This window comes from Pempheris klunzingeri, chromosome 21 (genome assembly GCF_042242105.1).
Source record: "Pempheris klunzingeri isolate RE-2024b chromosome 21, fPemKlu1.hap1, whole genome shotgun sequence".
Classification (NCBI taxonomy): Eukaryota; Metazoa; Chordata; class Actinopteri; order Acropomatiformes; family Pempheridae; genus Pempheris; species Pempheris klunzingeri.
Window position 1 is genome coordinate 5,450,213 of NC_092032.1, and position 26,157 is coordinate 5,476,369.

General features: G+C 42.0%; 1 protein-coding gene across 2 annotated transcripts in view; it reads left to right on the plus strand.

Moving 5' to 3' along the window:
* Positions 1 to 20,287, plus strand: part of ccny (cyclin Y) — a 33,707-nt gene extending 13,420 nt beyond the window's left edge. The window contains exons 2-11 of one of the 2 annotated variants that reach the window (XM_070852938.1): positions 6,567 to 6,641; positions 9,540 to 9,574; positions 9,732 to 9,755; positions 10,301 to 10,401; positions 10,498 to 10,533; positions 11,588 to 11,645; positions 12,301 to 12,420; positions 15,559 to 15,725; positions 18,490 to 18,652; positions 19,844 to 20,287. In XM_070852938.1, coding sequence (XP_070709039.1) covers positions 6,567 to 6,641; positions 9,540 to 9,574; positions 9,732 to 9,755; positions 10,301 to 10,401; positions 10,498 to 10,533; positions 11,588 to 11,645; positions 12,301 to 12,420; positions 15,559 to 15,725; positions 18,490 to 18,652; positions 19,844 to 19,960 — 896 coding nt within the window. In that variant the 3' untranslated portion in view covers positions 19,961 to 20,287. The remainder of the gene's footprint in view (positions 1 to 6,566; positions 6,642 to 9,539; positions 9,575 to 9,731; positions 9,756 to 10,300; positions 10,402 to 10,497; positions 10,534 to 11,587; positions 11,646 to 12,300; positions 12,421 to 15,558; positions 15,726 to 18,489; positions 18,653 to 19,843) is intronic. The other variant, XM_070852939.1, reaches the window with a different exon arrangement.
* Positions 20,288 to 26,157: the final 5,870 nt, after the last annotated feature.

The window sequence follows — 26,157 nt, forward strand, 5'->3', positions numbered from 1 at the left end:
TACAGACGTCTGAAAACTGCTACTGTGTGTGTGCTTTTGTTATTATTATGAATTATATAATGATAAATCATTTACATGAGTTGATGTTTTTATATATTTTAATTACACTTCTTTTAATAATTTGTAATAATGTTTTCTAAGTTAGACTTTCTTCTTGCGATTCACAAGTCAGTGATGCAGCACAGAGATGAGCTGGTTTTTGACCATCCTGACTCTCAGTCATGCCAACATCATGGCTCTAGTCTAATTTTGTACAGTCTCACAATCCCCAGAGGATGAATCCTAATGACTTATTGATCCTCAATAAGAGCTCCTCAAACATTTGGATGAATTGCCATAAGATTTGATAAAGACATTCTTGCCCCCCTCAGGATGTATTCTAACGAGTCTGGTGATCCTGCCAATTTTCATTTGGCAACATCATTATGTCAACATCTTAATTTGTTCAATACATTTCTCTTCTTTAGTCCTGAATAGCAAATATTAGCATGCTAACAAGATGGTGAACATTGTACCTGCTAAACATCAGCTTGTTAGTGTGTTTAGCTCAGATTCACAGAGCAGATAACGTGGTTGTACACTCTCAATCTTAGACTGTCTGTAATGAGGGTAGATTCGTGATTCATGACTGATTCTTCTCTCCTCTTCTCCAGTCTACGGTATTTTTTGCTGCCTTTTGACTGCGACTCAGTGTTTTTCACATTGTCACAGAAATTTGGCAATGCAGTGAATTAGAATGCTTGTTTTATGTTCGCATTTATCTCTCACCAAGCGTTTCAGTGAAGTGGCACAGCAACACTTCCTACACTTGTTGTCAGGCTGCTGTGGCTTTGACTTACTTTTGACTGCTTTCGATTATTGTAATCTTGCACACACATGGCTCATCTGAAGACATATTGAAGTGATGGAAACAGAATGTTATGACATCTTCTCTAGTGAATTCAATGAAACTGGACAAAATTATCTCTGACAGCCATAAGCTCGGAGCGGATCATGTTTTTTCGTGTGTGTGCTCGAGTGTGTCTGTCCATTGCTAATATCGCCTACTCATGGACGGATCAGCCGTATATGTTCTGTACACATACACGCCTGTATGATGAATGACCTCTCGTGGTTGCAATGATTCACAATCTTTTGCAGAACCTATTTTATTGGCTGTTTTTTAACATCGACTGCTGGCCTCTCGCTCCTCTTAACCAGCCGCTGCGGGCTGCGAGAGATCAAGTTTGACATAACATAGCAAAAGGCATTTATGGCCTCGTCTTGGCCTTTGTTGCGGCTCAAAAACTGACATCCATAGAACAGTTTGGCCTCATTTTGGTTCTCGCAGATTAATTTCATACCCAATCCGTTACAGTTACACATTCAAACATTCTGTTAATCTCACCGCCGTCTTGGCTGTAAGTGAGCCAGTTAGTCCCGTCTAAGTCTGTTCCCCCATCAGATTGTGTCCCCTGTGGTGGAGCCCTCTGCAGTTGGGCTTAGACTGAGGTTAGGTTTAGGTTAGGTTTCCATTGGGGACATTTTGAACTCATTCCCAGCGGTCTACTTGTCACGATTGGCTCTTCTTCGATAAAAGCTCAGCTCCTCCTCTGTTGAGTCTTCATCACTGCACTGAGTTTGGCAGATGTCAGCAATCAATAATCTGAGCTCAGGGTTGGTTCAAGCCGTTAGGCAGAGCTGAGATGATGCCGCTGGGGTTTGTTTCATTGTTGTTGTGTGTGTATGTTCATGTCTGCGTATGTAGAGAAAGCTTAAAGGAGAATGAGTCATTAATCATTAGTCTTTCATTTACTTGGTTTCCCATTTATTGAGTCTCTCTAACAACCCGTTATCCTGCCTCTCCTTTGAATTTTAAAAACTTGAGCAGCAGCAAATGCAGCAAAGCCGATGAACTCGTTTTTAGTGTGTGCCGAGGACTGAGGTGGTAAAAAAAAAAAAAGGTAGTTTGTTGTTTATCTTTTCCTCCATACAAGAATGTTATCAGTGTAGCTTTTACTCCGGCCTGCTGCTTCATATCGCACACACTGTTCAAAGGCTCAAACCCAAATGCACAACAGCTGTATCATTAAGTGATACAGTGGTAAATGCCATGACTCAGATAACATACTTTCATAGAGTTAATGCCACAGCAGAACTCTATGTAATAAACGAGAGTCCGTGCCTCCTCTATGCTCTGTTAAGTGTTTTGTTATCCAAGGTGAGAGCCACTTAACTGTCACGATCTGCCCTCGGTTGCACATTTACAGCCTGTACCTTTTTCACTAACAGTGCCCACTGAGCATGTCAGTGGACGTGTCCTCTCTTTTCAATCTCTTACCTTCCATCTCTCTCACATCACAAGGCGCTCGCACTTTCTAAGGCCTGTTATCAGGGCCGACTCACAGGATTGTGTGGTGCAGCACTTGCAAAGTTTGTGCTGTGAGAAGCATCAGATGAAAACTGCTTTGCTTTGCTTCTCCAAACTGCACTCTAGAGGCAGTTGCACCAGAAGGCAGATGGATGAGATTCAAGGTAATACTGGGGAAAGAGCCGCTGTGAGCCCCAAGAAGGGCCGGGCTCGACACTGTGTAAGATAAATGATTTAATGATCCCAAATCATCACACATCTGTGGCTGATCCAGATTGCAACAAAACAGTCCGAACTGATGTTACAAATATAGAATCCAGCATCACGCTAACTACAACCATCCAACACAGCGTTCTTTTGAACAGATCTATTTTCAAACAGCAGCTACACCGTGTGCTCTTTTCTCAAAAACTCCTTTACAAAATGTGCCGTGCGCTCCTTATCCTAACCATGTGGGCGCATTGTTTGATTGTATGCTGCTGACAGCCGGGCGGTGCCACGCTGTGCCATCTGGATCTCCTCGGGCTGGCACTCCAGGACAGCCAAAAACCAGAAAAGGGCCCCCCCGTCTGGGCTGATGTTGCAGCCTGAAGCCACCCTCATGACAGGCTCAGAGTACAGAGGCAGGCACGGTGCCAGCTAACCAATGCTAACCACAGTAATGTAGACATTCCTGTTCACAATGTAACTACCGGCAGTATAAAAACATCAGTTTCCTCTTTTCCTGCAGGTGGCTGCAGCTGTTTTAGGTGCACCTTTCAGGGGTTTCCTGGTTCAAAATGAAGCACAGATGTTACCTCAACGGTGATCTTATCTTGATCTTGATCTGATTTTATTTTTTCTAAATAGGAAGAGAATTAATTCCTTTCCTCTTCCCCCTGAATCAGAATAAACAGTAGGGGTGAGAGGAAACAATACATGAAATTGTTGTATTTAAGTACTAATTGCTTAATTTATGATTCTAAAACTTGATTCTTGTAAATGTATTAGTTTTTGTTTCTCTTCACTACATACACTGTGCTGACAGAGAGGAAGGTCGGATCTCGTAGTGTAGCTACTAACTGTAATGTTATGGAACAGTTGGTTTGCAGCATTGCCCATAATGGCCTAATACAACTAGAGATATTACAAGTAAGCTACCGCATTATACATTTCTGATGGATTACAAAATTAGATCATCTCATTTCATCATCGTATCAGCCCAATCTCACCTTCTGTTTGTTACTGTATGAATGTGCAGTCTTACATGACTGTCCCTGACAAGACAATGCCCAGGTGATGAATTTCCTTGGCTTTGAATGGAACACTGGAATGGGCCTCTAGATTACATTGGGGAAACAGACAGAAGTGTATTCATTTATCAGAGGAGAACTATGAGAAGAAAGGCTATTAGTCATGGCTGCTTTAGTGTCCATCTTCTTTCGGCTTTGTCCTCCATATTTCTATAGGTGTGTTCGTGTCTTTTCTACTGCAGCATAAATGTTGGAATTTAAACACGTCTGGCTTAAATCTACACACTGACCTATCCCGTCCACTCTCTGTTCGGCTTTCCTCCCTAACAATGAGCAACCACCGTCCCCTACTTCATTTCCTCCCGGCTTCCTGAAACGCAGGAAGTTGGGAGCTTTCGTCTACTCCGGGTTGGAGAAAGGGAGAAAACTGGGGAGGGTGGAACCACACCAAAGGTCACTGACAGCAGCCACCCAGAGGGACACTCCCTGGGTAGAACAGTCAGCTTCCTGCGTTAAAACTGTGACATCATCGTCCACAGTTTTGCCCTCTGAGTGCTGCTCTTTGGTAGTTATTTGTGCCTGATGTGCTGCAGATGTGACTGCGGTACGCATGTACTGTATACGTCACTGACAGTCAAGCAGCATGTGCTGCATCATTAATCCACCTTCAGTCCTCTTTCACTGCTCTCTGCTTCTTCCCACACACCCATCCTTTATTCAGCACCATGTGTCACTTCCTCCTACATTATCGTGTGTGTGTGTGTGTGTGTGTGTGTGTGTGTGTCCTTTGAGGCTCTTCAAGTGGCTCTAAAGCACAAAAAGACAGTAGTTCAAAAGACTTTGGACACAATAGAAGTAGCTTGCATGTATAGCCTGCAGTGTACTGAAAGAGGCTCTCTGATCTGACGTGCGCTCTGCATTACTTTGAAATGGATTTTAACTAAAGTTTTATATCAACCTTGCTTTTTTTTTTTTTAAACTGAATCTGGTTGTAAACTGAACTCAGTTCAACCAATTGCTCCTATCTCTCTTTCTCTCTCTCTCTCTCTCTCTCTCTCTCTCGCCATTTTCTATTTTTAATTTTCATTCCCCCTCCTCTCTTCCCCTCCCATCGCTATTTTCTTTTATCATTTTCTCATTTTTTCTTCTCTCGGCTCGCTACCCTTGCCGTCTTCTCTCTTCCTGTCAATCATGTTTCAGGTCTGTCGCTCTCATCACTTCATTTTCTTCTCTCTTGTCCTTTTCTCTCCCATTATCAGCCTGTCACTCTTCTTCTCTCTCTCTCTCTCTGTCTCTTGGCATCTGTTTTGTCTTTCTCTTTCTCAGTCTGTCTGGGTATTGGCCCTTTCTGACCTTTCCTGTTTCACTGACATCATCCAAGAAACAAGGAAGCTGCTAATGGGGTCTCCACCCCACACAGGTTTCTGTGTGTTCTATGTTTTTGTTGTTAGTTTCCGTGCCTGTATTCATATTTTAGTTAGTTAGTATTACAGTTTTAGTTCATGATTAACCTAGGCTGGAATATGATAATGATCACAGCCTTGTGTCAACAAATGCTTCATCTAAGGTTGTCCAGGATATTAAGTCAATTTGAGAGGCCACCATAAAATTCAGCCCTAGGCATATAAATAACAATCCACTGTTCAAACTGTGGTTTTCTGTCTCACTAGTCAAAGATAAAAACACAAGGGCTCAATCAAACCCCCACTGTACATTTCTTGTATATGAATTAACAATAAACACTCATGTTTCTGCCTGTGAGAGTTTATCAGGGCAAAAAACTAGGACACAAAGTGATGCTGATATATTCAGTGGTTTTACATAGCAGACATCTGCCAGGCAACAGTGACTGTAGCTGGTTCTGCTCTGACACACTCGTCTAACTATGGAGGATGATGTGTTTATAGCAAAAATGAAAAGTTATTTTTCAAACCAAAAGAAGTGTTTTTTTGGCCCTGAGAAGTTGGGATGGACATATTTTACTTAAATACTAGCTAGCCAGAAGCCTCTTTTTAATGGGAACGATTAGTCACTCAGGTGTCTAACATCTGATAATAGCAGATATCTGAGTTGAAAAGATACAAATACAACAATAGAAAATGTAATTTATGAAGTTTGGTCAATTTAATCTGTAAATACATTGGCTTTCTATATTTATTTATTATAGAATTTTAGTCTTAAATTTGGCTGTAAAGGCCCCATTTTACATGCACACAATTTCATGTTTAATTCAGTAATTGGGACATTAATCTTATATTTCATATTTCATTTGAACTTGCTTTCAGCACCTCTGCAGCACCTTGTGACAGGGAGCACCTGGTGGCAGATCGCTGCACATGCAGCAGTCAGGGTCAGACTCGGACATTGTACAAACCTGCTGTCAGAGTTCATCAGCTCATCGAAAGCTCTAAGCCAAAATAAGTCAAAGACGTTTTCTTGTGATTTACTGCAGTTCTGTCGCCAACTACTGTCTAATGTGGTGGTTGATAGGTGGCATGTGTGTACAGACAATGATCTAAAACAAATCTATACCTTTCTGCTGTGTTTGCTTAGCACATCGATTTACAAACCGCCGTTTACACAGCGCTGGTGCAGCAAACTGTCGGCTGACCGATTGTTTTTCCACTCAGTTCAGCCCATTACTAGAGAGGTGGTTGACCCCTAGAGCCAATCATACACAGTTAACCTCAAAAAGGGTTGCAGTCCACAGTGTGTTTTAGTTATTCTGGTAAGACTTCAAAGCCATAAGTTCATTACTTACTTACTTTACTACCTAAAATACTGTATATTCTGTTGAATATCACTTTGTGAAGAAATCCTAGGAACTATTTCAGCTTCCAAACAAACCGTATGCAGGCTCAAAGTGACAATGGTTTTGTATCAGAAGTGTCTCCTGGATGTATATGTTTTTCAAATGGTATACAAAGCAGTCTGGAATTGAACTCTTTAGATTTAATCTCTCATGTTTTTTCCCATTTTTTCAGATCTGCCCATGGAGTACAATCCCTCAGATCACCCGAGAGCCAGCACTATCTTCCTGAGCAAGTCACAGACTGACGGTGAGCTTTATTCAATGAGCACCTTGCATTTCCCATTGGCTTGGAAATGACTCGCTGCATTAAGGTTTGTTTCAGGACCGTATCTAAGACCGTCACAGGAGCGGCAATAGTTCACAGTGAAGTAGGATCTAAACAATTACAGGGATTGCTGGTGAATGCATTGAAAATGTGCAAGATGTCATGTTAAATACATCTTGAGCTGTGATTGTATCAAGCACACGTAGGCATTTTACCCTAGAAGCTCATACAAAAATACATTTTTTATGTGATATGGGCATGACTGAGTGCATGTCCCAAGCACTTATGTAATGGGGGAATCTCCCTAGTAGAAGTGTCATTCACAGCTGTTTGGAAATCATTTCTGATGGCCTTTGCTTTTAGTTGATTCAATTCGTAGCCCTCTGATGTAAGACGAGTATGTACGCTCTTTCTTTCTGAAACGATTCCTACGGTAACTCGAGTTACTCGATTGCTAAAATCATCAATGCAAATTCAGATAGAAAGTGTCCAAAGTTTGGAATCATTTCAGGCTGAAACAAAACAAAATGACTGTACAGCGTGTCTCTTGTAGAAACCGAACTAGCGTACCACAATAGCACGACGTCACTGCTTCAGCAAAATGCTTTCTTTAAAACCCAGAATGCATTATGATACTTAAATGCACTAAACTGATTTAGTTTTGACAGATAATATTTTATATAATTTAGATTTTTCTACAGTCTTACTGCTTGGACACGCGCTAGTGTGAAACCTGTTGGTAGATGTGGACATCTCTAGAGTGCATTAGACACACACAGTTCTATCAAAGATTTAGTTTTTTTTATTTTTTTCTTATGGTTTCTCTGCACTTCACATCACCTGTCCCCCCAACTTCTTCAGGGTTCCTTTTCCCAGCAGTCCTCACTTTCTTTGTTGGCCCTGACATTCTCTGCTTGCCCTTATCCAGTTATGTAGACTGTATGGTTTTTATCAAAAGTAGCATTGCCATGTGTGGCAGATTGCACATGAAGTGATAATGCAGCCTGAAAAAATAAGCCTAAAAGCATCCTTATGTTTCAAACTCTTATAAGTCAAACGGTGGCATATGCTGCCTGCTTTATGGGAAAGCAATCTGTTTCATTGTTGCAGGAATTTCCTACGAACCTACTGTTGATCAACATCCTTTAAAAGCATAAAGGAGCCAGGCAGCCTCCTGAAAAAATTGTACCCCAGCTGCCTTTATGTCATTTTTTAAGACACAATGGGATGTTTGGATCATCTCCATCAGGCAGAGAGGCTGATCCTGCAGCAGTCTCGACCCCTCATGGTGACAGTAATGCATTTTAATCAACTGAAATGTGATGAAGTTGGTTTCTGAGATTACTTTTCAGTTTAGACGTAATCTCCTTACTTTGATGATAAGAGGCTTAATATTGTACCATTTGCACACACTGGAAAAAAATCTGGTCCAGCTGAAGAGCTAGTAGCCTGAAGGATGATATATTGACATGATATCATCTGTTGATGCTGTTTTATTAGCCTGAACAAGCTCTTGTGTGAATGTGAATGTACATGCATTCTAATACAAGACGCCACACAATGGACATTTTTCCTCTCCAAACATTATTTCACCGTGCACCCATTGTGCATCAACAAACATAGAGACAACTTGGACTTTGTGTTTTTGCAGTTGCTGTGCCCAACAAGAGAGGTAAGCCCGTATATGTGTGTTCTCAGTGGGCAGGTAGCGTTATGCTTACTGTGTGTTTGGGCTTGACTTATCATGTGGTCTTAAGCTTTATTGTATTCCTGTACTTGATCTGTATCGTTTTCTGTAAGCAGGTGACGTGCCTTCACTGCTGAGCTGCTGATATCATTCCCCATGTGTGGCTGTGGGTGCCTGTCGGCGTGTTTGTGCCCATGTGCATGCTGGTCTATATAACGCACCGCTACGAACAGGGCTGCATAATTAACCTAAAAATAGTGTTTTAACTACTGAAATGACACGCACGGTGCTTAAGAAATCGTTTCAATTCATAAATCTTTGCGGGGTTGTGATTTAGTTGAATTAACTAGAATATGTAGCCCTAATTAAGACGAGAATAGAAAATGTGCATTAGAGTGGGAGAGTGTGTGTGTGTGTGTGTCAGCGGGGCGAGAGACAGACAGTGCCTGGATGAGAGGCGCCAGACAGCTCACTACGTCACTGTGTGTGTGATGGCGCGCTCTGCATCTGCTCCACTTTGCTTTGCCAGCAATCTTTCCCCCCTTGTGTGCTCTCCTACATCAGAGCGAACATATACTGTAGACACACATGGATACACAAACAGACACCGCATGGAGCACTGACACACAGCTCTGTGTGTGTGTGTGTGTGTGTGTATTGTGCCATATTTAGAATGACACAACACAGCGCTCAGCGAAGTGAGCTCCATAAACCTAACAAATCACCACGTCCATTAGGCAGAATTAGCATTGCAAATGAGCAGCTTTGAATGAAAGGCAGAAAGAAATGAAAACAGGCGAGCTCAGATGATCTGTTCTCGAATAAAACGGTCACTGTGCTTGATTTAATTTGGATTTGTGTAGGCCAACAAGATGAATGGATTATTAATTCGCTCACTCATTCCCACACATTAAAAACACATGTATCAGGAGAGAAAAGCCTCTTACTGGCTTTGAAATGTTATTTTTTTTCCTATTGAAAATGCTGTTTGTTAGAATTGCTTTGCTTTCTTTAATGTAGAGTAGAATAGAGACAGAAGCTGTTCATCCACAGTTTCCTATAAACACCTCTAGAATACCTCATTGGAGGGGTATTTACAAACCCTGGATGAGTGCTGCTCCCTGTCTGTGAGGGTTGTGTACTGCACTCAGCACACCCAGCACTGACACCTGTTCTCTCATCTTCCTTTTCAGTTCGAGAAAAGCGGAAGAGCCTTTACATCAACCATGTAAGTAAGATAAGGGACATTATGTATGTGTTAAAGGGACTGTAGTAGATCTTAAACACAGTCGACTTCGTCATTAAACTGTGAATTGTTTGGTAGTGTATTAAAACTGTATGAATATTATAAAAATTATGATTTTACTGTCTTGTATTCTTTGAAGTTCACACACATTTCGGAGAACAAGGTAAAGTCCTCAGAATGAGCCTTAAAATAATCCAGCCCTTTTATCATTGCCCTCCCTCTTCAAGATTCCACCTATAAGTCGTAGTCGTGTGTGTGTAATGAGCTGAAAGATGTAGCTGAATGTCATTACTTAGATGTAGTAAAACATGTAGCAGTAGCAGTTTCATCACATTATGGTCAGGTGCATCTTTGTCCATCACTCCCTCAGATCCAAGTGCAGGAAACGGTCAAAAGGCAATTTCTTGATTTTGAACCCAAAAATGAATAACCTGACATGATCACACTCTTGGTCAGCATGCGCCGATTAAAAGGAATTTCATCAAACTAAATGGAAGTTTGGGGCTTCTCCTAAGATGCACTCTGCCATAAATGTCATCCCCGCATGCAACCATGTCTGGTCTGTGGGCTTTCAGGTGCCCTACTTTCCATGGCTAGTAGAAGGCCCTTTGACTGGTCCGAGGTCAGAGATTGACGTGTGTGTGTGTGTGTGTGTGTCTGTGTCTGTGTCTGTCTGTCTGTCTGTCTGTCTGTATGCGTGAACTCCAGCATCATCCAGGCCCAGTGAGACGGAAGTACAGCTCATGTTCCACCATATTCCTCGATGACAGCACTGTCAGTCAGCCCAACCTCAAATACACCATCAAATGGTAACTGCATCACTGTTTTGATGTATCAGTATCTGATATGTGACATTGAAGAGAAGTGTTTTGTCCTCTTTTTTACTTTGCTTTTTGTCTCTACAGTGTAGCCCTCGCAATATACTATCACATAAAGAACAGGTATGATACGTTTTTTTTCATTTCACTCTTTTCTCCACCCCTCAGTTCTACCGTCCTGCATTAAATATCAGTGTCACAGGTCAGCGGGCGAAGCTTAACGGAAAAGAATCAACACTTTCAGCCCCCAAGGCTGATGCTGAAATGTCAAGCTCTTTAGTCACTGTGACATTCATGTCTGATGACGGAGTCCATATGGAGCCTGAATGATCTGGGCATCATTCAGAGAAATGGCTTGTTGAAGTGTGCAAAGACAAGAACCACTCAAATGTACAGATTCATTCTTAAGTAGCACATACAAGGTATTCAAGGGGATGTGTGGCATTTGTCACCATTAACATTTTGTCTCTTCTCTCTTGGTCCAGGCCGACCTAGACAGTCCATAGTGGAAAGAAACACTTGTTTGACTTAGTATTTACTTACTTACTTATTTATTTGAGAAAGTTATACAGTTGGTGGCGTTAGACTGTCAGGTGTTATAACACTTATCTTATCAATCTCCATGACTACCACACACCCCATCTCACTCATTGACCACTTTGCTTTTCAAGTTTGCCTCAGAGACTGTATTTATGTTTTCTAATTGTCTCAGGTTCCCAAATACATTTGTTTTGCTCTGCTGATTCCGTGTTCTGTACTGTGAGGCTCTTTTTTTTTTTTTTTTTTTACTCTTTAGTAACATGTTTGTTAATGAAACTTTCCCAGAAACAGCGCCCAACAGTGTCTCTATATGAATTTTAAAGCCGGCTGACGCTAATGATCAAATCTGGTGGGATTCAAGTTGAACAAGAAAGTGTGTGCAGTTGAAGAGCTTGGTAAACTCATCCAATCAACCTCACAAAACAAAAAGCGAGAGGGTTAAGATAAAAAAAAAAAACATGTAAATGTTTTTGCACGTGTTAGGAATCCCCTGTCGAGGCACAGATAGAAGTCCATAAAAGGCTTATTGAGCAGGCAGTATCTGAGTGGATGAAGTCATGTTTTAAATGAAACGAGTCTCATGCCATCTGTGTTCTCATCATCCGCTGATTTTCCCTCTTTGTGTTTGTCATTCCAGAGACGTCGACGGAAGAATGTTGTTAGACATTTTCGACGAGAAGCTGCATCCGCTCTCGGTAAGGCTTCACCGAAGATACATTTCCATTATGCGCAGGCTGTGTAGAGCTGTCAGCCTTCATCAGCACGACAAACCACACAAGCTGATGAACAGCAAATAAGCCCACATGGATCAAACAAGGGGGAATTCTGTCGGGTAATCTCGGGAGCCATCTGGATCGTTCACATGTATTTTCAGTTCCGTTATTTTTTTTGGTTTTGCTTAACAATTGCAGGGTTTCAGTCAAAAAGAAATTACATAACCACCTTGCTGGATGCTCCATACAAAAATAACCTACAAAGTATTCTATTCAAAATGTATCATTGGTTTTCATTGTGTTAGTTACCTTCTGCTCTGCTAAAACTGTCAGCGCATTTAAATCAGGCCTTAAAACACTTACTGTGTTACTGCGGCTTTCCAGCAAAAGAGCTACATAACTTTATTCTAATTTGTAACTATTTATCCACATGCTTTTATTGTCTTGTAATGCATCTTCTCTTATGCTTTAACTATTTATTTCCTTGTGCTTTTATTATCTTTTACATGCAATTTTAATGTTTCTGTGTGTGTGTGTGTGTGTGTGTGTGTGTGTTTTATGTCCCTGTAAAGCACTCTGAATTGCCTCGTGCCTGAATGGTGCTATATAAATACATCTGCCTCGCCTTCTGTTCTAGAAATCTGAGATTCCTCCTGATTATGAAAAACATGACCCTGAGCAGAAGCAGATCTACCGCTTTGTCAGGACCCTGTTCAGCGCTGCACAGCTCACTGCTGAGTGTGCCATTGTCACATTGGTAAGTGTGTGTATTTCCGCGCTGACACCAGGAGGGAGTGTTGCTTCCTGGTTCTCTTTTTGCCCTCTCTCGTGTCATGTGCTGTCTTCCTCATGTTGCCTTCTTTAGACTCTCCTCTCTCACTTGGCCCTCATTTCTTCCTCTTGGATCATATGAAATGCTCAGTATATCCCTCTAGAGACTGTGCCACCAAAAATGTTGGAAAGTTAACTAATTCTCACAGCAGAGACGAGAAAAGGTAGCACACAAAAACTTTGATAAGATCAGAATGACTTTGTCGGGAAGTACGTCTGTGCCTGTAGCAAAGATCTAATTGGTGTTTTAGTGTTCACTCCCCATGACTTATGACACAACTTCTCCCATCTCATGTGTCTCCTTTCTTTCTCTCACTCTCCTCCTCTGACTATTTCTTCAGTATTTGTGTGCTGTGCTTTATCTTCATCATAAAATACAATATACTAATTCCTAATTTGTTAACTAGGTTATTAGGTTTAGTTTAATTATACAAGTATTTAAAGAAAAGTTGCACATCTGCACTTAAATTAATAATGTTAATTAAATATTAGTTGTGCTGCTTTTCCTATACTTATTATTTTATAGTTTTCCCCCCACCTTAAGTCCGCTATGTTCAGTTGGAACTAATCACTCATCCCCACCCATCTGTCCAGCAAAAGGTCTTTCCACACTTTGTCGCGCCGGTCGACACGTGTGTCCCCAGAGTCTGGGAAGTGCAGGGTTAATATGGCTGGCCTGGTGGCCTAGTATTGAGTTGCTATGCTTCCTGACAGATGCACACATGTGAACTTGGTATATGGGTGTGAGTGTGTGGGCTCATGTGTCCTGACAGCGCTGGGACAGCACTGTATCTGTCAGTGTTAACTGTGTCTGTGTCTCTATCCAGGTACAGGCACACGGTAGAGAAAATGTGTCAGACTGAAGAAAATCACATGTGCATGGTGCAGTCTGGCACACGGCCTGCCTCTTCCAGTTCCCCAGAGTAAAAGCCTGGCATGCCATTAGTAATTGAATAGGGCTGTTGGCTGTTGGTTATGGGGCTAGCTTCGCTGACACAGCTAACTTTAGACAGGGGAGTGGAGATGGAAGCCCGGCGTCTTCCTTCCCTTCGCTTCCTTAAAGGATGAAGAAGACAGACCCAGAAAGTCAGCATGTCTTCTTTTGGGAAGATTAATCATTGCTGAAGTTTTCCAGCAGAAGGCACCAAGAACATGACACACATGCAGGCAGCACATTGCAACATGTGAAGCTACAGCTCCACAGGTCCAACTCTACCATTACCAAAACCATCCCAGGTGGCAAAGGGCACTGGCTCAATGTATTCTCACTATCCCAGCAGAATGTGCTTTACTGGTTAGGTCTTTAAAAGAGAAACAATCACCAGTCTGTTGTTTAACTAAGTGAACCATAAACTTTAAATCAAGTGCTTGATGCTTTGAGTTCCTGTTTTTATGAATCAGATCAGGAATACTTTTTAAAACATAAGAAGCAATGTAAATTAGAAAATAGTGTGTTGTTTAATGATAATAAAACATTTTCTTGTGACAACATTCAGTCCAGTTAGAGCATCCTCTGTTTTGGAAAGTATACAGTGCTTGAGGTTAGTTTCATCTTAGCTGTTTACCACACTGAATCTGGATTCTTTGTTGTGCTTCTTCGTGGAGTTTTCTCTCTGTGCTGTTGCTTGGCTATTGCTCATTTTGTGGTCCGGCTCTCAGTTCATGCAGACTTTATTCCTTTCTGTTGCCAAATGAGTGTATAAGTATATGTGCTGTCTGTTGGCAAGCTCTGGGCCACAACAGGGATAGTTTAGCATCGCCTGCAGGCACGAAGCCCAACCTAGCAGGACTCGTCCAGTTCGCCACCTGAGCTGTGCTTGTGGGCGAATCAAACCAGGCAGCAAAATAGGATGAAAGAATATTTTCATTTCTTTTTCATGACACGTCCCTTCTCTTTGACTGTCTATTTATTTTAACCACAAGGTACCGTTGTATGTCCAATAAGTACACGGTAATCATCATCATCATCATTAAACAGATTCTGTTGAGGTTTTTAAAGCACGTAATGATGGGAGCTCTGCCACTGAGCACATTCAGACAGAGCTGAGAAGTGGAGTGCACAGTACATCCCACTGTGCCATAGAAAATGCAGCATCTCTGCAAACCAGATTTTTTCGCCAGATTTGTCATCTGAGATGACAGTCTTTTAAGCTTTAAGCTTCTGCGCTGCGCTGATTTCACTTGAGCCCGCAGTAAATTTTATTTATGGAAAATAAAACAGTAGTTCCCAGTCATCTGGGGAATAATGGCCGTAACAAGAGTCAGATTTATTGTTTGTATTGGACCATATCATGTTCAGAAAGTCTGCTGTAATCCCTAAAGTGCTGCAGCTACCCAAAATACAAAAACTGAAGTAGAATATGTGTTAAAATTACTAAATGGAAGTATGAAATCCATACTGAAAACTGAAAGAAAAAGGGAGAGCGTAGTGGGAGACAAATGATCTATGAATGTAAGAAATGCATTGCTTTCATCAGCAAGCTAGATATGTAGTTTTCCTCCTCCATGCAACAGATCACTGCAGCTTTCATGTTTGACAGCAACTATAAAATCTAAGAGAATATATTCTCTCTTTCTAACAAAATGATGATCTATGCACGCGAGGAATCAGCCTCTGTTCCAGGAACAGGTGCCTACGGGCTCAGTGTGCTTTTGTGATCTGTAGACTGGGGGGTTTCTGGCTACTGGAAAAGGGAGAGAGAGACATGGAAATGGGGAGAGAGGCAGGGAGATGCAGTGTTTCAATCCACATGCATATTTTAATGAGCGAGTTTTGGGGAAGGTGGATTTCATCAGCTTCTGACAGCTTGTTATTGTGGTTTTTACCTGGAGGAGGAGAAGGTGGGAGACTGCAGGAAACAGGAAGGGAGCAAACTAACTCTGCAAGTGAATAGAAACCGAGAGAGCAGGGGCTCATTTAACACAGACAAACATGAAGACATGATAATTACACAGATAATATAATCAATCAATCAATCAATCAAATGTTATAAGAATACATTAATAGATTGTTCATTATTTGGAAGAAAATCGATTTTACATGGCACACTTCTCTTTGTCCAAGGTGTATTTGGAGAGGCTCCTGACCTACGCTGAGATCGACATCTGCCCAGCCAACTGGAAGCGCATCGTGTTAGGGGCCATCCTCCTGGCATCGAAGGTCTGGGATGACCAGGCAGTGTGGAACGTCGACTACTGCCAAATTCTCAAGGATATCACTGTGGAGGACATGTGAGTTGCTGGACACACACCCAGAATATTGAATTTTACAGAAATAAAGGTAGTTAAAAGTGCACAGAAATGCAATGCAATGCAAAGCAACAGAAAGGCGTATAGACTGAGGTCAGTCATGCTAAATGTTGGCACTGGTGCCAGTGGTTACAATTTGGATGGCTCCGTTTCTTTTTTTCATTTCCTCGTGCATCACAGTAATTATTGGGCACGACATTTGTTACAGAGAATTATTTTTCTATGTTATGAAGGTGGCTGGAAGCGTGTTCTATTATTTCTACACTGAAAAATGTAATCTTCTCATAATTAACTGCTCATAGCATTTCTTCATTGCATAATCAAACCGAAATAAAGTGGCTACAGTTGATAAACTAACTTTGTAGAATGCTACAATGGTGCTGTGAGGAGTTTTCTTATAAATCAACAAAAGTTATGTTTACCTTCAGCATTACTCACCAAATGTGTCTGATGCATTCCTCTCCTCTTGAAACCTTGACAAAGTCTAGTTTTAATCCAATCCAATCCAATACAGCCAATGTAGAAAACACAGAGTACTTCCCTCCAATAACATTTGTGTAAGGACTGAGAAAATATCTGGTTGGTCCTCAGTGCAGAAAATACAGTGAGAGGCAAAGAACCAAAGAGCGGTCGGCAGCAGAGACAGTTCCTGGCACCAGGAGATGAGTGTCGAGCAGCTTGAACCTGACCTCTGTAGAGGATATAGCTGTTTACACAAGTGTGTGTCCGTGTGTCTGTGTGTGTGTGTGTGTGTGTGTGTGTGTGTGTGTATGACAATCTTTAGACCACAGTCTCAGTCATCATTATGACTGCAACTTTTACCATGCAGCTCAAACCGTCACTATCTTGAAACTAGGACTGCAACCAATGATCTTTTTCATTGATTATTGTGGCAGCTATTTTCTCAATGAATCAATCATGTTTGGTGTTTGGTCTGTAAAATGCATGAAAATGGTGCAAAAATGCAGTGATCAACTCGCTGTCTCAGCTCTCCTTAAAACGTGCTGTTGATCTTACTCGGTTTACAGTCTGAGCCGTTGTTGTTCACCATTCCTCCTCCACTGTACCTGTCTCCACCCCATTCAGTGGCTAACAGTCGGGGCCTGTCCACGCTGAGAATAGTCCATGTTTGTGGGATCAGCCAGGGTCCAGAAGGTGTTGAGAGTCACATGTGTGGTGGTGTGGACAGGTTTAGAGTGACCTCTGCCCAATATGTCTGACACCCAAGACTGTCTCTTATTGCAGCTCTTGGATTGGTCCCAACATTATAATAAGATGTTGTCTACCCTTTGTTAGAGACAGATTTATGCATATAGGCTTGTAAAAACCATGCATCAATAGGACCGTGGTCCTGTTGGTTCCGTTATTCTTGCACTTTTCCCAGTCAACCAAATGGTATTAATCCATGTGCTATGAAACAAGGCTGATGGTTTTTACTGCACAGCAGCATTAGATTTAATGAAAAGGTTCTCTCTGAAGCAAATGAGATATTTGCACTAATAGGTTGGATATTATGTATGGAACGGCTTTATCTTGACTTACAAATGAAATGAACACTGCTGTGTGTAAGACAGGGAAGAAGCATCTTGTCCCTTAAACCACATCCGCCTTGAATCCACAGGAATCTTGGCTGGATTATTCTGAGCGGGAACATGATGCTGCAGACGTGTTGCCACTGCTGCGACCTCTGATCCCAGCCGCACTCACACTCTTCCGCAGCAGTGGCTGTATATTCTTGTCCTTGGGCTCAGATTTTACAGAGCAGTGACTGTAATCCACCTGTTTGGGACACTCTCCAGTGAGAGGAGCCCAGCATGTGGTTCTGCTGCGCTCCCATATGGCAATTTACCAGACAGTGACTCAGTGCTTGACCAGAGATTTCCCTGGAAGATCAACTTTAGTCTTATAAATCCGCGCCCGGGAACCTGGCCTGATGAATTCCCCTTTCCAACCTACAACAGACTCAAGTGTGACTGTAAAAGAACTGCAGGGGAGTCTGGGAAGAATTTTGAGGAGCGGAGAAACATAAAAAGAAATGGATGCGAATAGCTGAATGGGCGCCACAGTGAGACAAAAAAGAAGCTGCATTATTAGGCAGTTTCGCCACAGCGGAGTCTAAATTTAGCTCGTCTGTTGCGGCGTGCCTGTAAATGTGCGTGGGCGGGGAACAAAGGCTTAGGGAAGAAGAGGCGAATAGTGCTTCTTCTGCAGGTTACAATGCAAAATGAATTGGTCGTGGCTGAAGACAAACTGATGAAAGCGGCTGTCAGTGCTCTGCAGAGGGGATCACAGAGCTGTGCGGCATGAGGCAATGCATGACAATAGCATTTTCAGGATGAGGGATTAATATTCTTTTTTACACATAATGCTCAGAGCCCTTTTGCTTAGATATCATTCATTTTCAGTATGAGGAAAGGCTTATGCCTGGTGGGTGTACTGGGGATTTACTTGGTGCGTGTGTATTGGCACTGAACATGTGGAAATAACACCCACAGCCTGTATGAGGAGATGAATTTGCCAGGATGGTCATGAGCACTAACACGTCATTCTAGTTCTCTCCGTTCTGTCTATACAGAATTTATTTATAGACAGACAATCCAATTTTAATGATCGAACTAGCTTTATTTCAATCTCGACTCGATCTGGTTCCCAGCTAAATATTAGATTTTAAAGCTTGTCAGCAGGGCTCACTCCTCCATTCACACATGCTCTCTCTCTCTCTCTCTCTCTCTCTCTCTGACAAAAGGAATGAGCTGGAGCGTCAGTTTCTGGAGCTTCTGCAGTTCAACATCAACGTGCCATCCAGCGTCTACGCCAAGTATTACTTTGACCTGCGCTCCCTGGCTGAGGCCAACAACCTCAGCTTCCCCCTGGAACCCCTCAGCAGGGACAAGGCCCAGAAACTAGAGGTGAGGAGCGCACGCACAAAAAAAAGGTTGAGGAGTTCAGATCATACCAAAAAAAAAACCTTGAAATTTGAACCCAATTTATTGCGGCCCGAGGACATGGAGTATAATGAACTGACGCTGTCCGGCTAATTAGTATTTTGAAGCGTCTCAGCTCAACACACATGCACACAGACTGCAGATCATCTGCTGGGTGAAGGACAGGATGTAGAGCCGTGCTGCTGTGTAATTAGCTTCACTGCCTCAACATCTGTGTCTCCCACCCTCCGCCTTACTGCTGTTAGCGTGTGAAACAAATCTTAGCACCACTAATGATGATGATGTTGGTGGAGGCAGCATTGTCTGCCCTCTCCTCTGTCCAAAAGATTCTCTGTGGGACCTTTTTTTTTTTTTACACAAGATATTTTTTCACATCACAGCAAGAAAAGCCCAGTTATTCCTGGTATTGGCCCCAGTATGGTGCATTATGTGTCACTGATAGAACTTACTTACACTTGATCTGTTAATGCTCTTAGTTCACCTGTGGTTTTTCTGCTATGACCAGTCAAAATGTTTGCTGTGGAAATCATATTGTTAATGCAGATAGTAGAGAAACAGTAATATGAGAAGAACACGTCCACGTTTAAGACAAAACTACCACTAAAAGAACGCATTTTTTAAAAAGTGAAGGAGTGGGATGTCTCCATAAAAATAGATTAATTATATGGATCATAAATAAATAGACTGGTCTCTGAATAGGTCCCCAAACATCCAAAACACTTGTTTTAAAACCTGGAGATTTGTGATTTTTAATTTAAGAACATATAGTTTTTCGGCTGCCACCATGCCCCTCCTTACTGCTGGTTTATGGCTATATGAAAACCTTAGTGATGTCTCAGAATAACTGCCTGGCTGCCAAGAAGAAATCTGCTTGGATGTCTTTTTGAAATACCCTAGAAAAACACACTGAAAAGCCAATAATCACATAAGACAGTACAAAACCGAAAAAGAAAAGTCAAAATGCTGGAATTTTTAGCTTGAGTATCTTGCCTCCAGACGACAGCGCTCCCGTCTGTTTGTATTTTGGAGATATTTCTTGTGTTTGGCTGAGGTCGCTGCCTCTCGTATTGTGCACATGCTGACAAAGCTCTCAACCAATTACTCTAAATGAGCTAAAGAGCAGGACTCACCGTCTCCGTATGCTTTGACTTTCAGGCCATCTCACGGTTGTGCGATGACAAATACAAAGACTTGAGGAAACAAGCCAAGAAGCGGTCAGTGAGTGCGGACAACCTGACGGTGGTGCGGTGGTGTCCGGCCATCATTTCCTAACGCTGGCATGGGGCACGCAGACAGACCTGTCAGACGTACTGTGCTGTGTTTCTGCCTGGTGAGCAGGCAAACCAGGTGGGCAGCAGTCCTGTGGATCACTGGGTCTCTCTGGAATACACACACACACACACACACACACACACACACACACACACACACACAGTCACACATTCTGGCACTTTTCCAGGTGTGATTGCTCCCTCTCTGGTTGTTGTACATAAACAAGTTCCTCTGGCTGCCTGCACTGAACCAAACAGAGCTCAGCTGAACCAAACTGAAGTGTGCGAGCGAACGTTGTTGGGATAAAGACTGCAGAAGAAGAAGAAGAAGAGGAAGAGGAGGAGGCCCAACAGAAATACAGCTGTCAGTATAAGAGACTTTGTGAAGTTGGGAAACGAAAACCGAAACGAGCTTAATGCAAAACGCGCCAGATGACGGCGGAGACGGCGCCCCAGAGTCCCTCCCCCCCTGAGGCTGGCTCAGAGACTGGCTGGTACGGCCGACTGAGGGACGCCGTCTACATTCCTTTAATTTGAATCTTCTCGTTCGGTTTCTTCACTGAAGCATGAGATTTTTTTATTTTTCTGGAGAGCTTAAAAGGCACATTTACGTTTTCTAAATGCTCAATTCCTCGATTAGTTTCAGTGTTTTGTTGGTGTTTATGTTTTTTTTTTTTGCATTCCCGTTCAGCAGAAGCCTCTGCTAGCAGATCCAAGCATACAAAAAAAAGGAAAGACAAAATGTACATTCCACTGTTAACTTGAGTGTACCGTTGTTGAATTTGACTGGACTGCGCATCACTGGACCTGCATGGATGGAGCGCTCATTCACATTATAGCCATTTTAAGCGAAGATCTCATTCGGAGAGCTCATATTAGAAATCAAGTTAGCTTAAGACGCATTTGACAGGACCTGGGAATCCAACTAGCGCCGTTCCGCTTAGAGAGCAGCTTCTCTCTCCAGCCGCCACTCAAATACAGCCGTTCACCTAAAGCAATACTCGTGCATTGCTTTGTTGTTGTGATCGCATACGATTGAAGCATGCTACTTGGGAGAAGACTGAGTGGAGCACAGCGGCCCCCTGCTCTCAGTCAGACGTGAGACATGCTGTAGAGCTTGTGTTGTACTTAATTCACTGCCATTGTCCTGACCTGTGGTGCCTGTAATAAGCTAGTTTAACTTTTCTCCCCTTTCTACTGGAGGAATAGAACAAATAACTGAAGTATTTTTCTTTTTTTTTTTTTCTTTAACATTTTGTATGGTTCTTCCAGCTTACAAAGAAACAGCACAAATGGGATATCGACACTTAGGAGCCACTAAAAGCATGATTCTTCAGGGTTGTTTTTTTGTTGTTCAGGACAGGACTGAAACGAATGAGAAAAAGCATTAGGTGATGATTGAAACACTGCTTATAAAAAGATAGATTGTATACATTTTGTGTCTGTACAGTGTAAATACAGCGCCAGTGTGCAAAATCTGTCGACTGCGGTCGCACTGTAAAAAAAAAAAAAAAAGAAGCAGAATGATGTTAGAATATTTATATTGGCTCGGTTTTTACTGTACACGAGGGTGACTGTAAACACACGTGCCATCCCTCGTTCCTATGACAAATCAAGTAAAGACGAAGGTGAAGTATTAAGATTCAAACGGGAGACACCACTTCAGATTTGTTTTTTTTCTCTCTGTTTTCTTGTTACAGTGTTTTCACATGCAGAAAATGCCAAGTTTTTACGTGTTACATCCTGTATATGACATATAGAGAATACAAGACAATTCAGGCTTATTTTATGATCTGTTGAAGTTGTTTTGTTTTGTTTTTTTTAAAGATTTTTTTTTTTTTAACCCCTCCCTTTGGAAGCGTTGCCAGATCTGTTTGTTTGTCGAGCCCCAAAACTAAGTGTAGTAAAAGGTTGTCGGGCAAATCAGATACACAGTAGAACAAATTAAAATAGAATATGTTGTATGATTAAAATGGAGTGTAAAAGGTGCTTTTGTCTTCTGCCAGCAATCAGTTGATTAAGTAACTTAAAACTTTATTTATCTTACCTTTATCTACAGTAGTCCCAGTTTTCCATAAGCAGCACTTCCTTTTCTGTCACTATGTTTTACCACCTGATTGCAGGGTAAAAGGAAAGTCGACAACGTTATTAATTGATGTATTCAGTCACATCTTTGGCTACTTTTTACTGCATTTTGTGAGTTTTGGGGCTCCAAAGTTTACCTACATTTACTGGAAATAAGTGAAACTGTCATAAACAGCTCAGTTATTCATGAACACTTCCTGGTTTGGCCTCTGTTTGACATAAATAGGAAACTATGTGGGAATATAGTAGAGGGGAAACCTATAAGATCAGCAAGTTTAATTGGCTTAATTCATTCTAGTTTTCACGCCTGGATGGGTCGATGACAGTGTGAAGTAATGCTTCTATTATGTAAACTTTGTAATAGTGGATGTTTGCCGTATGATCAACTGGACTCATCTTTTCCTCCACATTATCACTGAATAGACAGTGAGGTATTTATTCAAGAAGATCGTAACATAACATGGAAATGTCTGAAAAAGACAGGAAAGCTCAGACAAAGGTCCAAATTCAAATGTGACATCGGCACACCCACTTTTGGGCCTCCGGGTCATTGTGTGCATTTCATTGGCAACTTTAAGTTCTGCTGTTTGTCGAGCCACCAGAGAATCAGTCTGTCAGTCAGGTCGGTGAGATTTCCAACCCCGAGCGGACAGAACTGTACCAAAGTCACAGATAAATGAAGGACGTGTTGCTCTGGCCCAGCCCACTTTGCACATGAAGTATATGAAAAGGTTGTTGGGACCTGGGAAAAGAACTGTTGTCTTGCATGGTGCTTTGAATGAGTGGAAAAATAAAAGTGCAAAATGTGTCTTTAGGAAAGTGACATTACTGGAGTTGCTGTTTGTGAGTTCAAACTGTTAGAGGTATTCGAAGATTGTATATCCTATTTATTGTATGTGTGTGTGTGCGCATACAGCCCGGTCTGGTGTTCTCTCGACCCAGAAGTAAGCGGTGATGCCACGGGGGTCGAGCTATGGCGAGTCCTGAGATGGAAAACTGACTCCGACAGCACAGACCGTGGGCCTGTGGCGTCCTGTCGGCTGGTTACTCGGTGTGTGTCATAGCCTTGTGCACTGAACTCTACCTCTGCATAGAGTTTTACTTTTGTCTTGATTTTTCTTCCTCTCTTTGGCGACAATTTTTCGCTTTCACAAATTCAGCTTTGATCATGACAGTTTCCCGTGCTAACATCAGTCAACTGCTGTAGCTGTGATCTTTGTTGGTTTTTTTTCTGTTGATTGATATTTTTAACAAATTGTACTGTTCTGTTATAATTGTCGGTGTATTATTTCCTCTTCAACGAGTCATTCTGTTCCTGTTCTCAGTTTGCCAAACTCTCTCTCTCTCTCTCTGTTCTATCTTTTTCGCTGTATGTTTTCAAGTATGATTTCTAGAACTGCTCCCAATTCTTCTCTTCTGAAGCAATGTTTAGAAAAACCTGTGCAAGAATTAAACTGTAAAACCTTGCAATAAACCCCGCCCCCTGTCTCTGATTTAACCTAAAGGATCAATTCACCCAAACTCAAGTTTAAGGTCTCAGAGTAATTGTGATTAGTCTGATCACAATCCCCACACTGATCATTCATGGTGTTAATCACAAGTGCTTTCTACACTGCTATCACAATATTTCGATTTGTACTGTATTGTGCAACTGATGTGACTCAGCAGGGTTTCATCTCCCAGAAAGAACCATTTAAATGGCTTAGAGCAAGTGGTAATACAGAGATTACACTCTGCCATATTGTCACTGAGGGAAACATTTAATCCTCTGTATTATCCTTGATTTGCATTTCAATCGGCGCGCTGGTAATTGCTATACAAGTCGATTCAATGCGGCGGAGAGGTGCTCAGAGCTATAGAGAGAGCTACTGCCAAACATTCGTTATGAGCTGCATTAATCGTGTGCATTTCGAGTAGCGTACAAGGACGCACGAGCTCACCTTTGGAGCCACATCTGTTGAGTTAATGATCACGTATCGCTTGTTAATGTCTCATATTCTGTTTTGCCCGTCAGTTCATTTAAGGAAGTCCAGGCAGATTCAGCCTGAGGACTCATCTACTCCACACCCACCTCACAGATGGTTGGGATTAATGTTGGATTAATATTACTGGTACATTAAGAGCTTTTATTCAAGCAAAAGTAAATGAGCGACCACATTCTCGCTCTAGGGTATTGCCTGTTACAGGGTGCAAAAACGTTTGTAGCACTAGATACACAATATCAAATTGTATCAAGGCTAGAGGGATGTGTTCCTCTTGGCTTCCTGCAGCTGCTGAAAACAAGATTAATGAGAGTGAGACTCAACCAAAAAGTAGCTGGCCAGAAAACACAAACAATGAGCGTAAAGATGCTGGATACTCCACAGGGCCGATGGGAACTACAGCGTTAAGTGTTAATTCTCTGTGAGCCGATCGTAACGAACGACTCCTATCACATTACACATTGTTCTTTGACCCACTGTTCATTCATCTGAAATACTTAGTGCAGCTTTAAGATGATGAAACAACACCCACATCCTATATATCCTGTGATTTTTTTTTAAAGTCTCAATAGTTTTCTGCTGTCTTGAACAGTGAGGCAAAATACCCAGACAGACAGAAAATCATGAAAAAGATCATCTCATTCTGCATCATAGTTTTTAATCACTGTCCTCACACCTCATGGTGCAGTTTGCAGGCTCATGAAAGCCCTTTAAAATTCTGTTGGGATGAGTGTCACACCAGTGCATCAGGACACAGGATAGACTTTTTCTTGTGATTTTGCCAGTCCCTCCATCGCTAATGTGGAAATGGGGAACAGCTGTAGGATCAGATGGCTGATCGGGTAATGACTGAAACGGGAATTTCTCCCAAACAGAAGCTGCTGGACAGGTGGGGAATGGCAGGGTCTGGAATGAAAGCGTAGTTAGCATGCATGGAAATGGCACTAACTGCTAAAGCTGGAGTCAAGGGGGAACGAGAGCAGGGCGGAAAGGATTAAGTCTGTGCTGAATGCTGCCAGAAGACTGTGGATAAAACTGGAGAAGAGCTAGATGTGACACTGAGGGAAGGATTTGCACAAATCTGGAGAAGTAGTTGCTGAGGTTTTCCAGGGAAAGTTTCAATATCGCTTATATGGCCATGAAGGGCATTCATACTCCATTACAGACATAGTGACCCAAGAGTGGAAAGGCAGGCATTCTTCCCTGAAAATAAACTCAGGCGCTGAGGTGCTTTATGGAAACTATTCTTACATTTCTTTTGACTTTGATGCACCTTACATCTGTGATAAAAGTGAGTAGAAGCAGATGTGGCATAAGGACAAAGAGGCTTGTGTAACAATGAAGATCAGTCACTGTGGGTCATTACTTTAAATGAGCTATACACTTACTCACCAGAAGGTAAAGTCTGAATGAGTAAAGCTTTACACGAGTGTCATGATTAGTGAGTGAATATAAAGTGTCTCTGTGTTGCTGCAGGTCATCTGTGAAACTGAAAACAGGTGAGCCTCGTTATCCTGTAGGCAGGAACCGGGCTCTCCGAGTAGTTAAGAGAAGGGGTACAAGTTTCTCATAGAGGACGCTGTGTTAAAGTAGGTGTATGTATGTGTGGGCTCTGCATTGATGTAAGTAATAAATAATGTCCCTGCTAATGAGCATTCTTAGCGTTGTTGCACCTGTTAAGCTTACCCTGCACTTACCTGAGCAGATGGTACATTCCAGCCGTGCCACGACTGTTTGCTGTAAGGTGGGCTCCATTTTTGGTTTTTAGTCCAGCTTCAGCTTTGAGCTGCTTTTGCTGAGCTTTCTTTTTAAAGTTTGTGTGATTTTAACCCACAGCCCTTCATTACTTTTGGTAATAATCAGTCTTAACTCATTGAGGTGTGACATTTCCAGTGCCAAACAACAAGTCAAAACTTTGATTTCACTATTTTTCTGCAGAATTCTTCTGTATATTCCTAATCGCACCCATGCCATCCCTTCAGAAAGAGCTGTGTGGGATTCTTACTGTGAGTCACTATGGAAGTGCTACTAACATTAATCTGTAGTGATAATGAGACAAGCCGACTGTGTTTTGTATCCTTTTGTGTCCCACCAGACACCATGTCCATGTTGGAAAGGAACTGATATATCG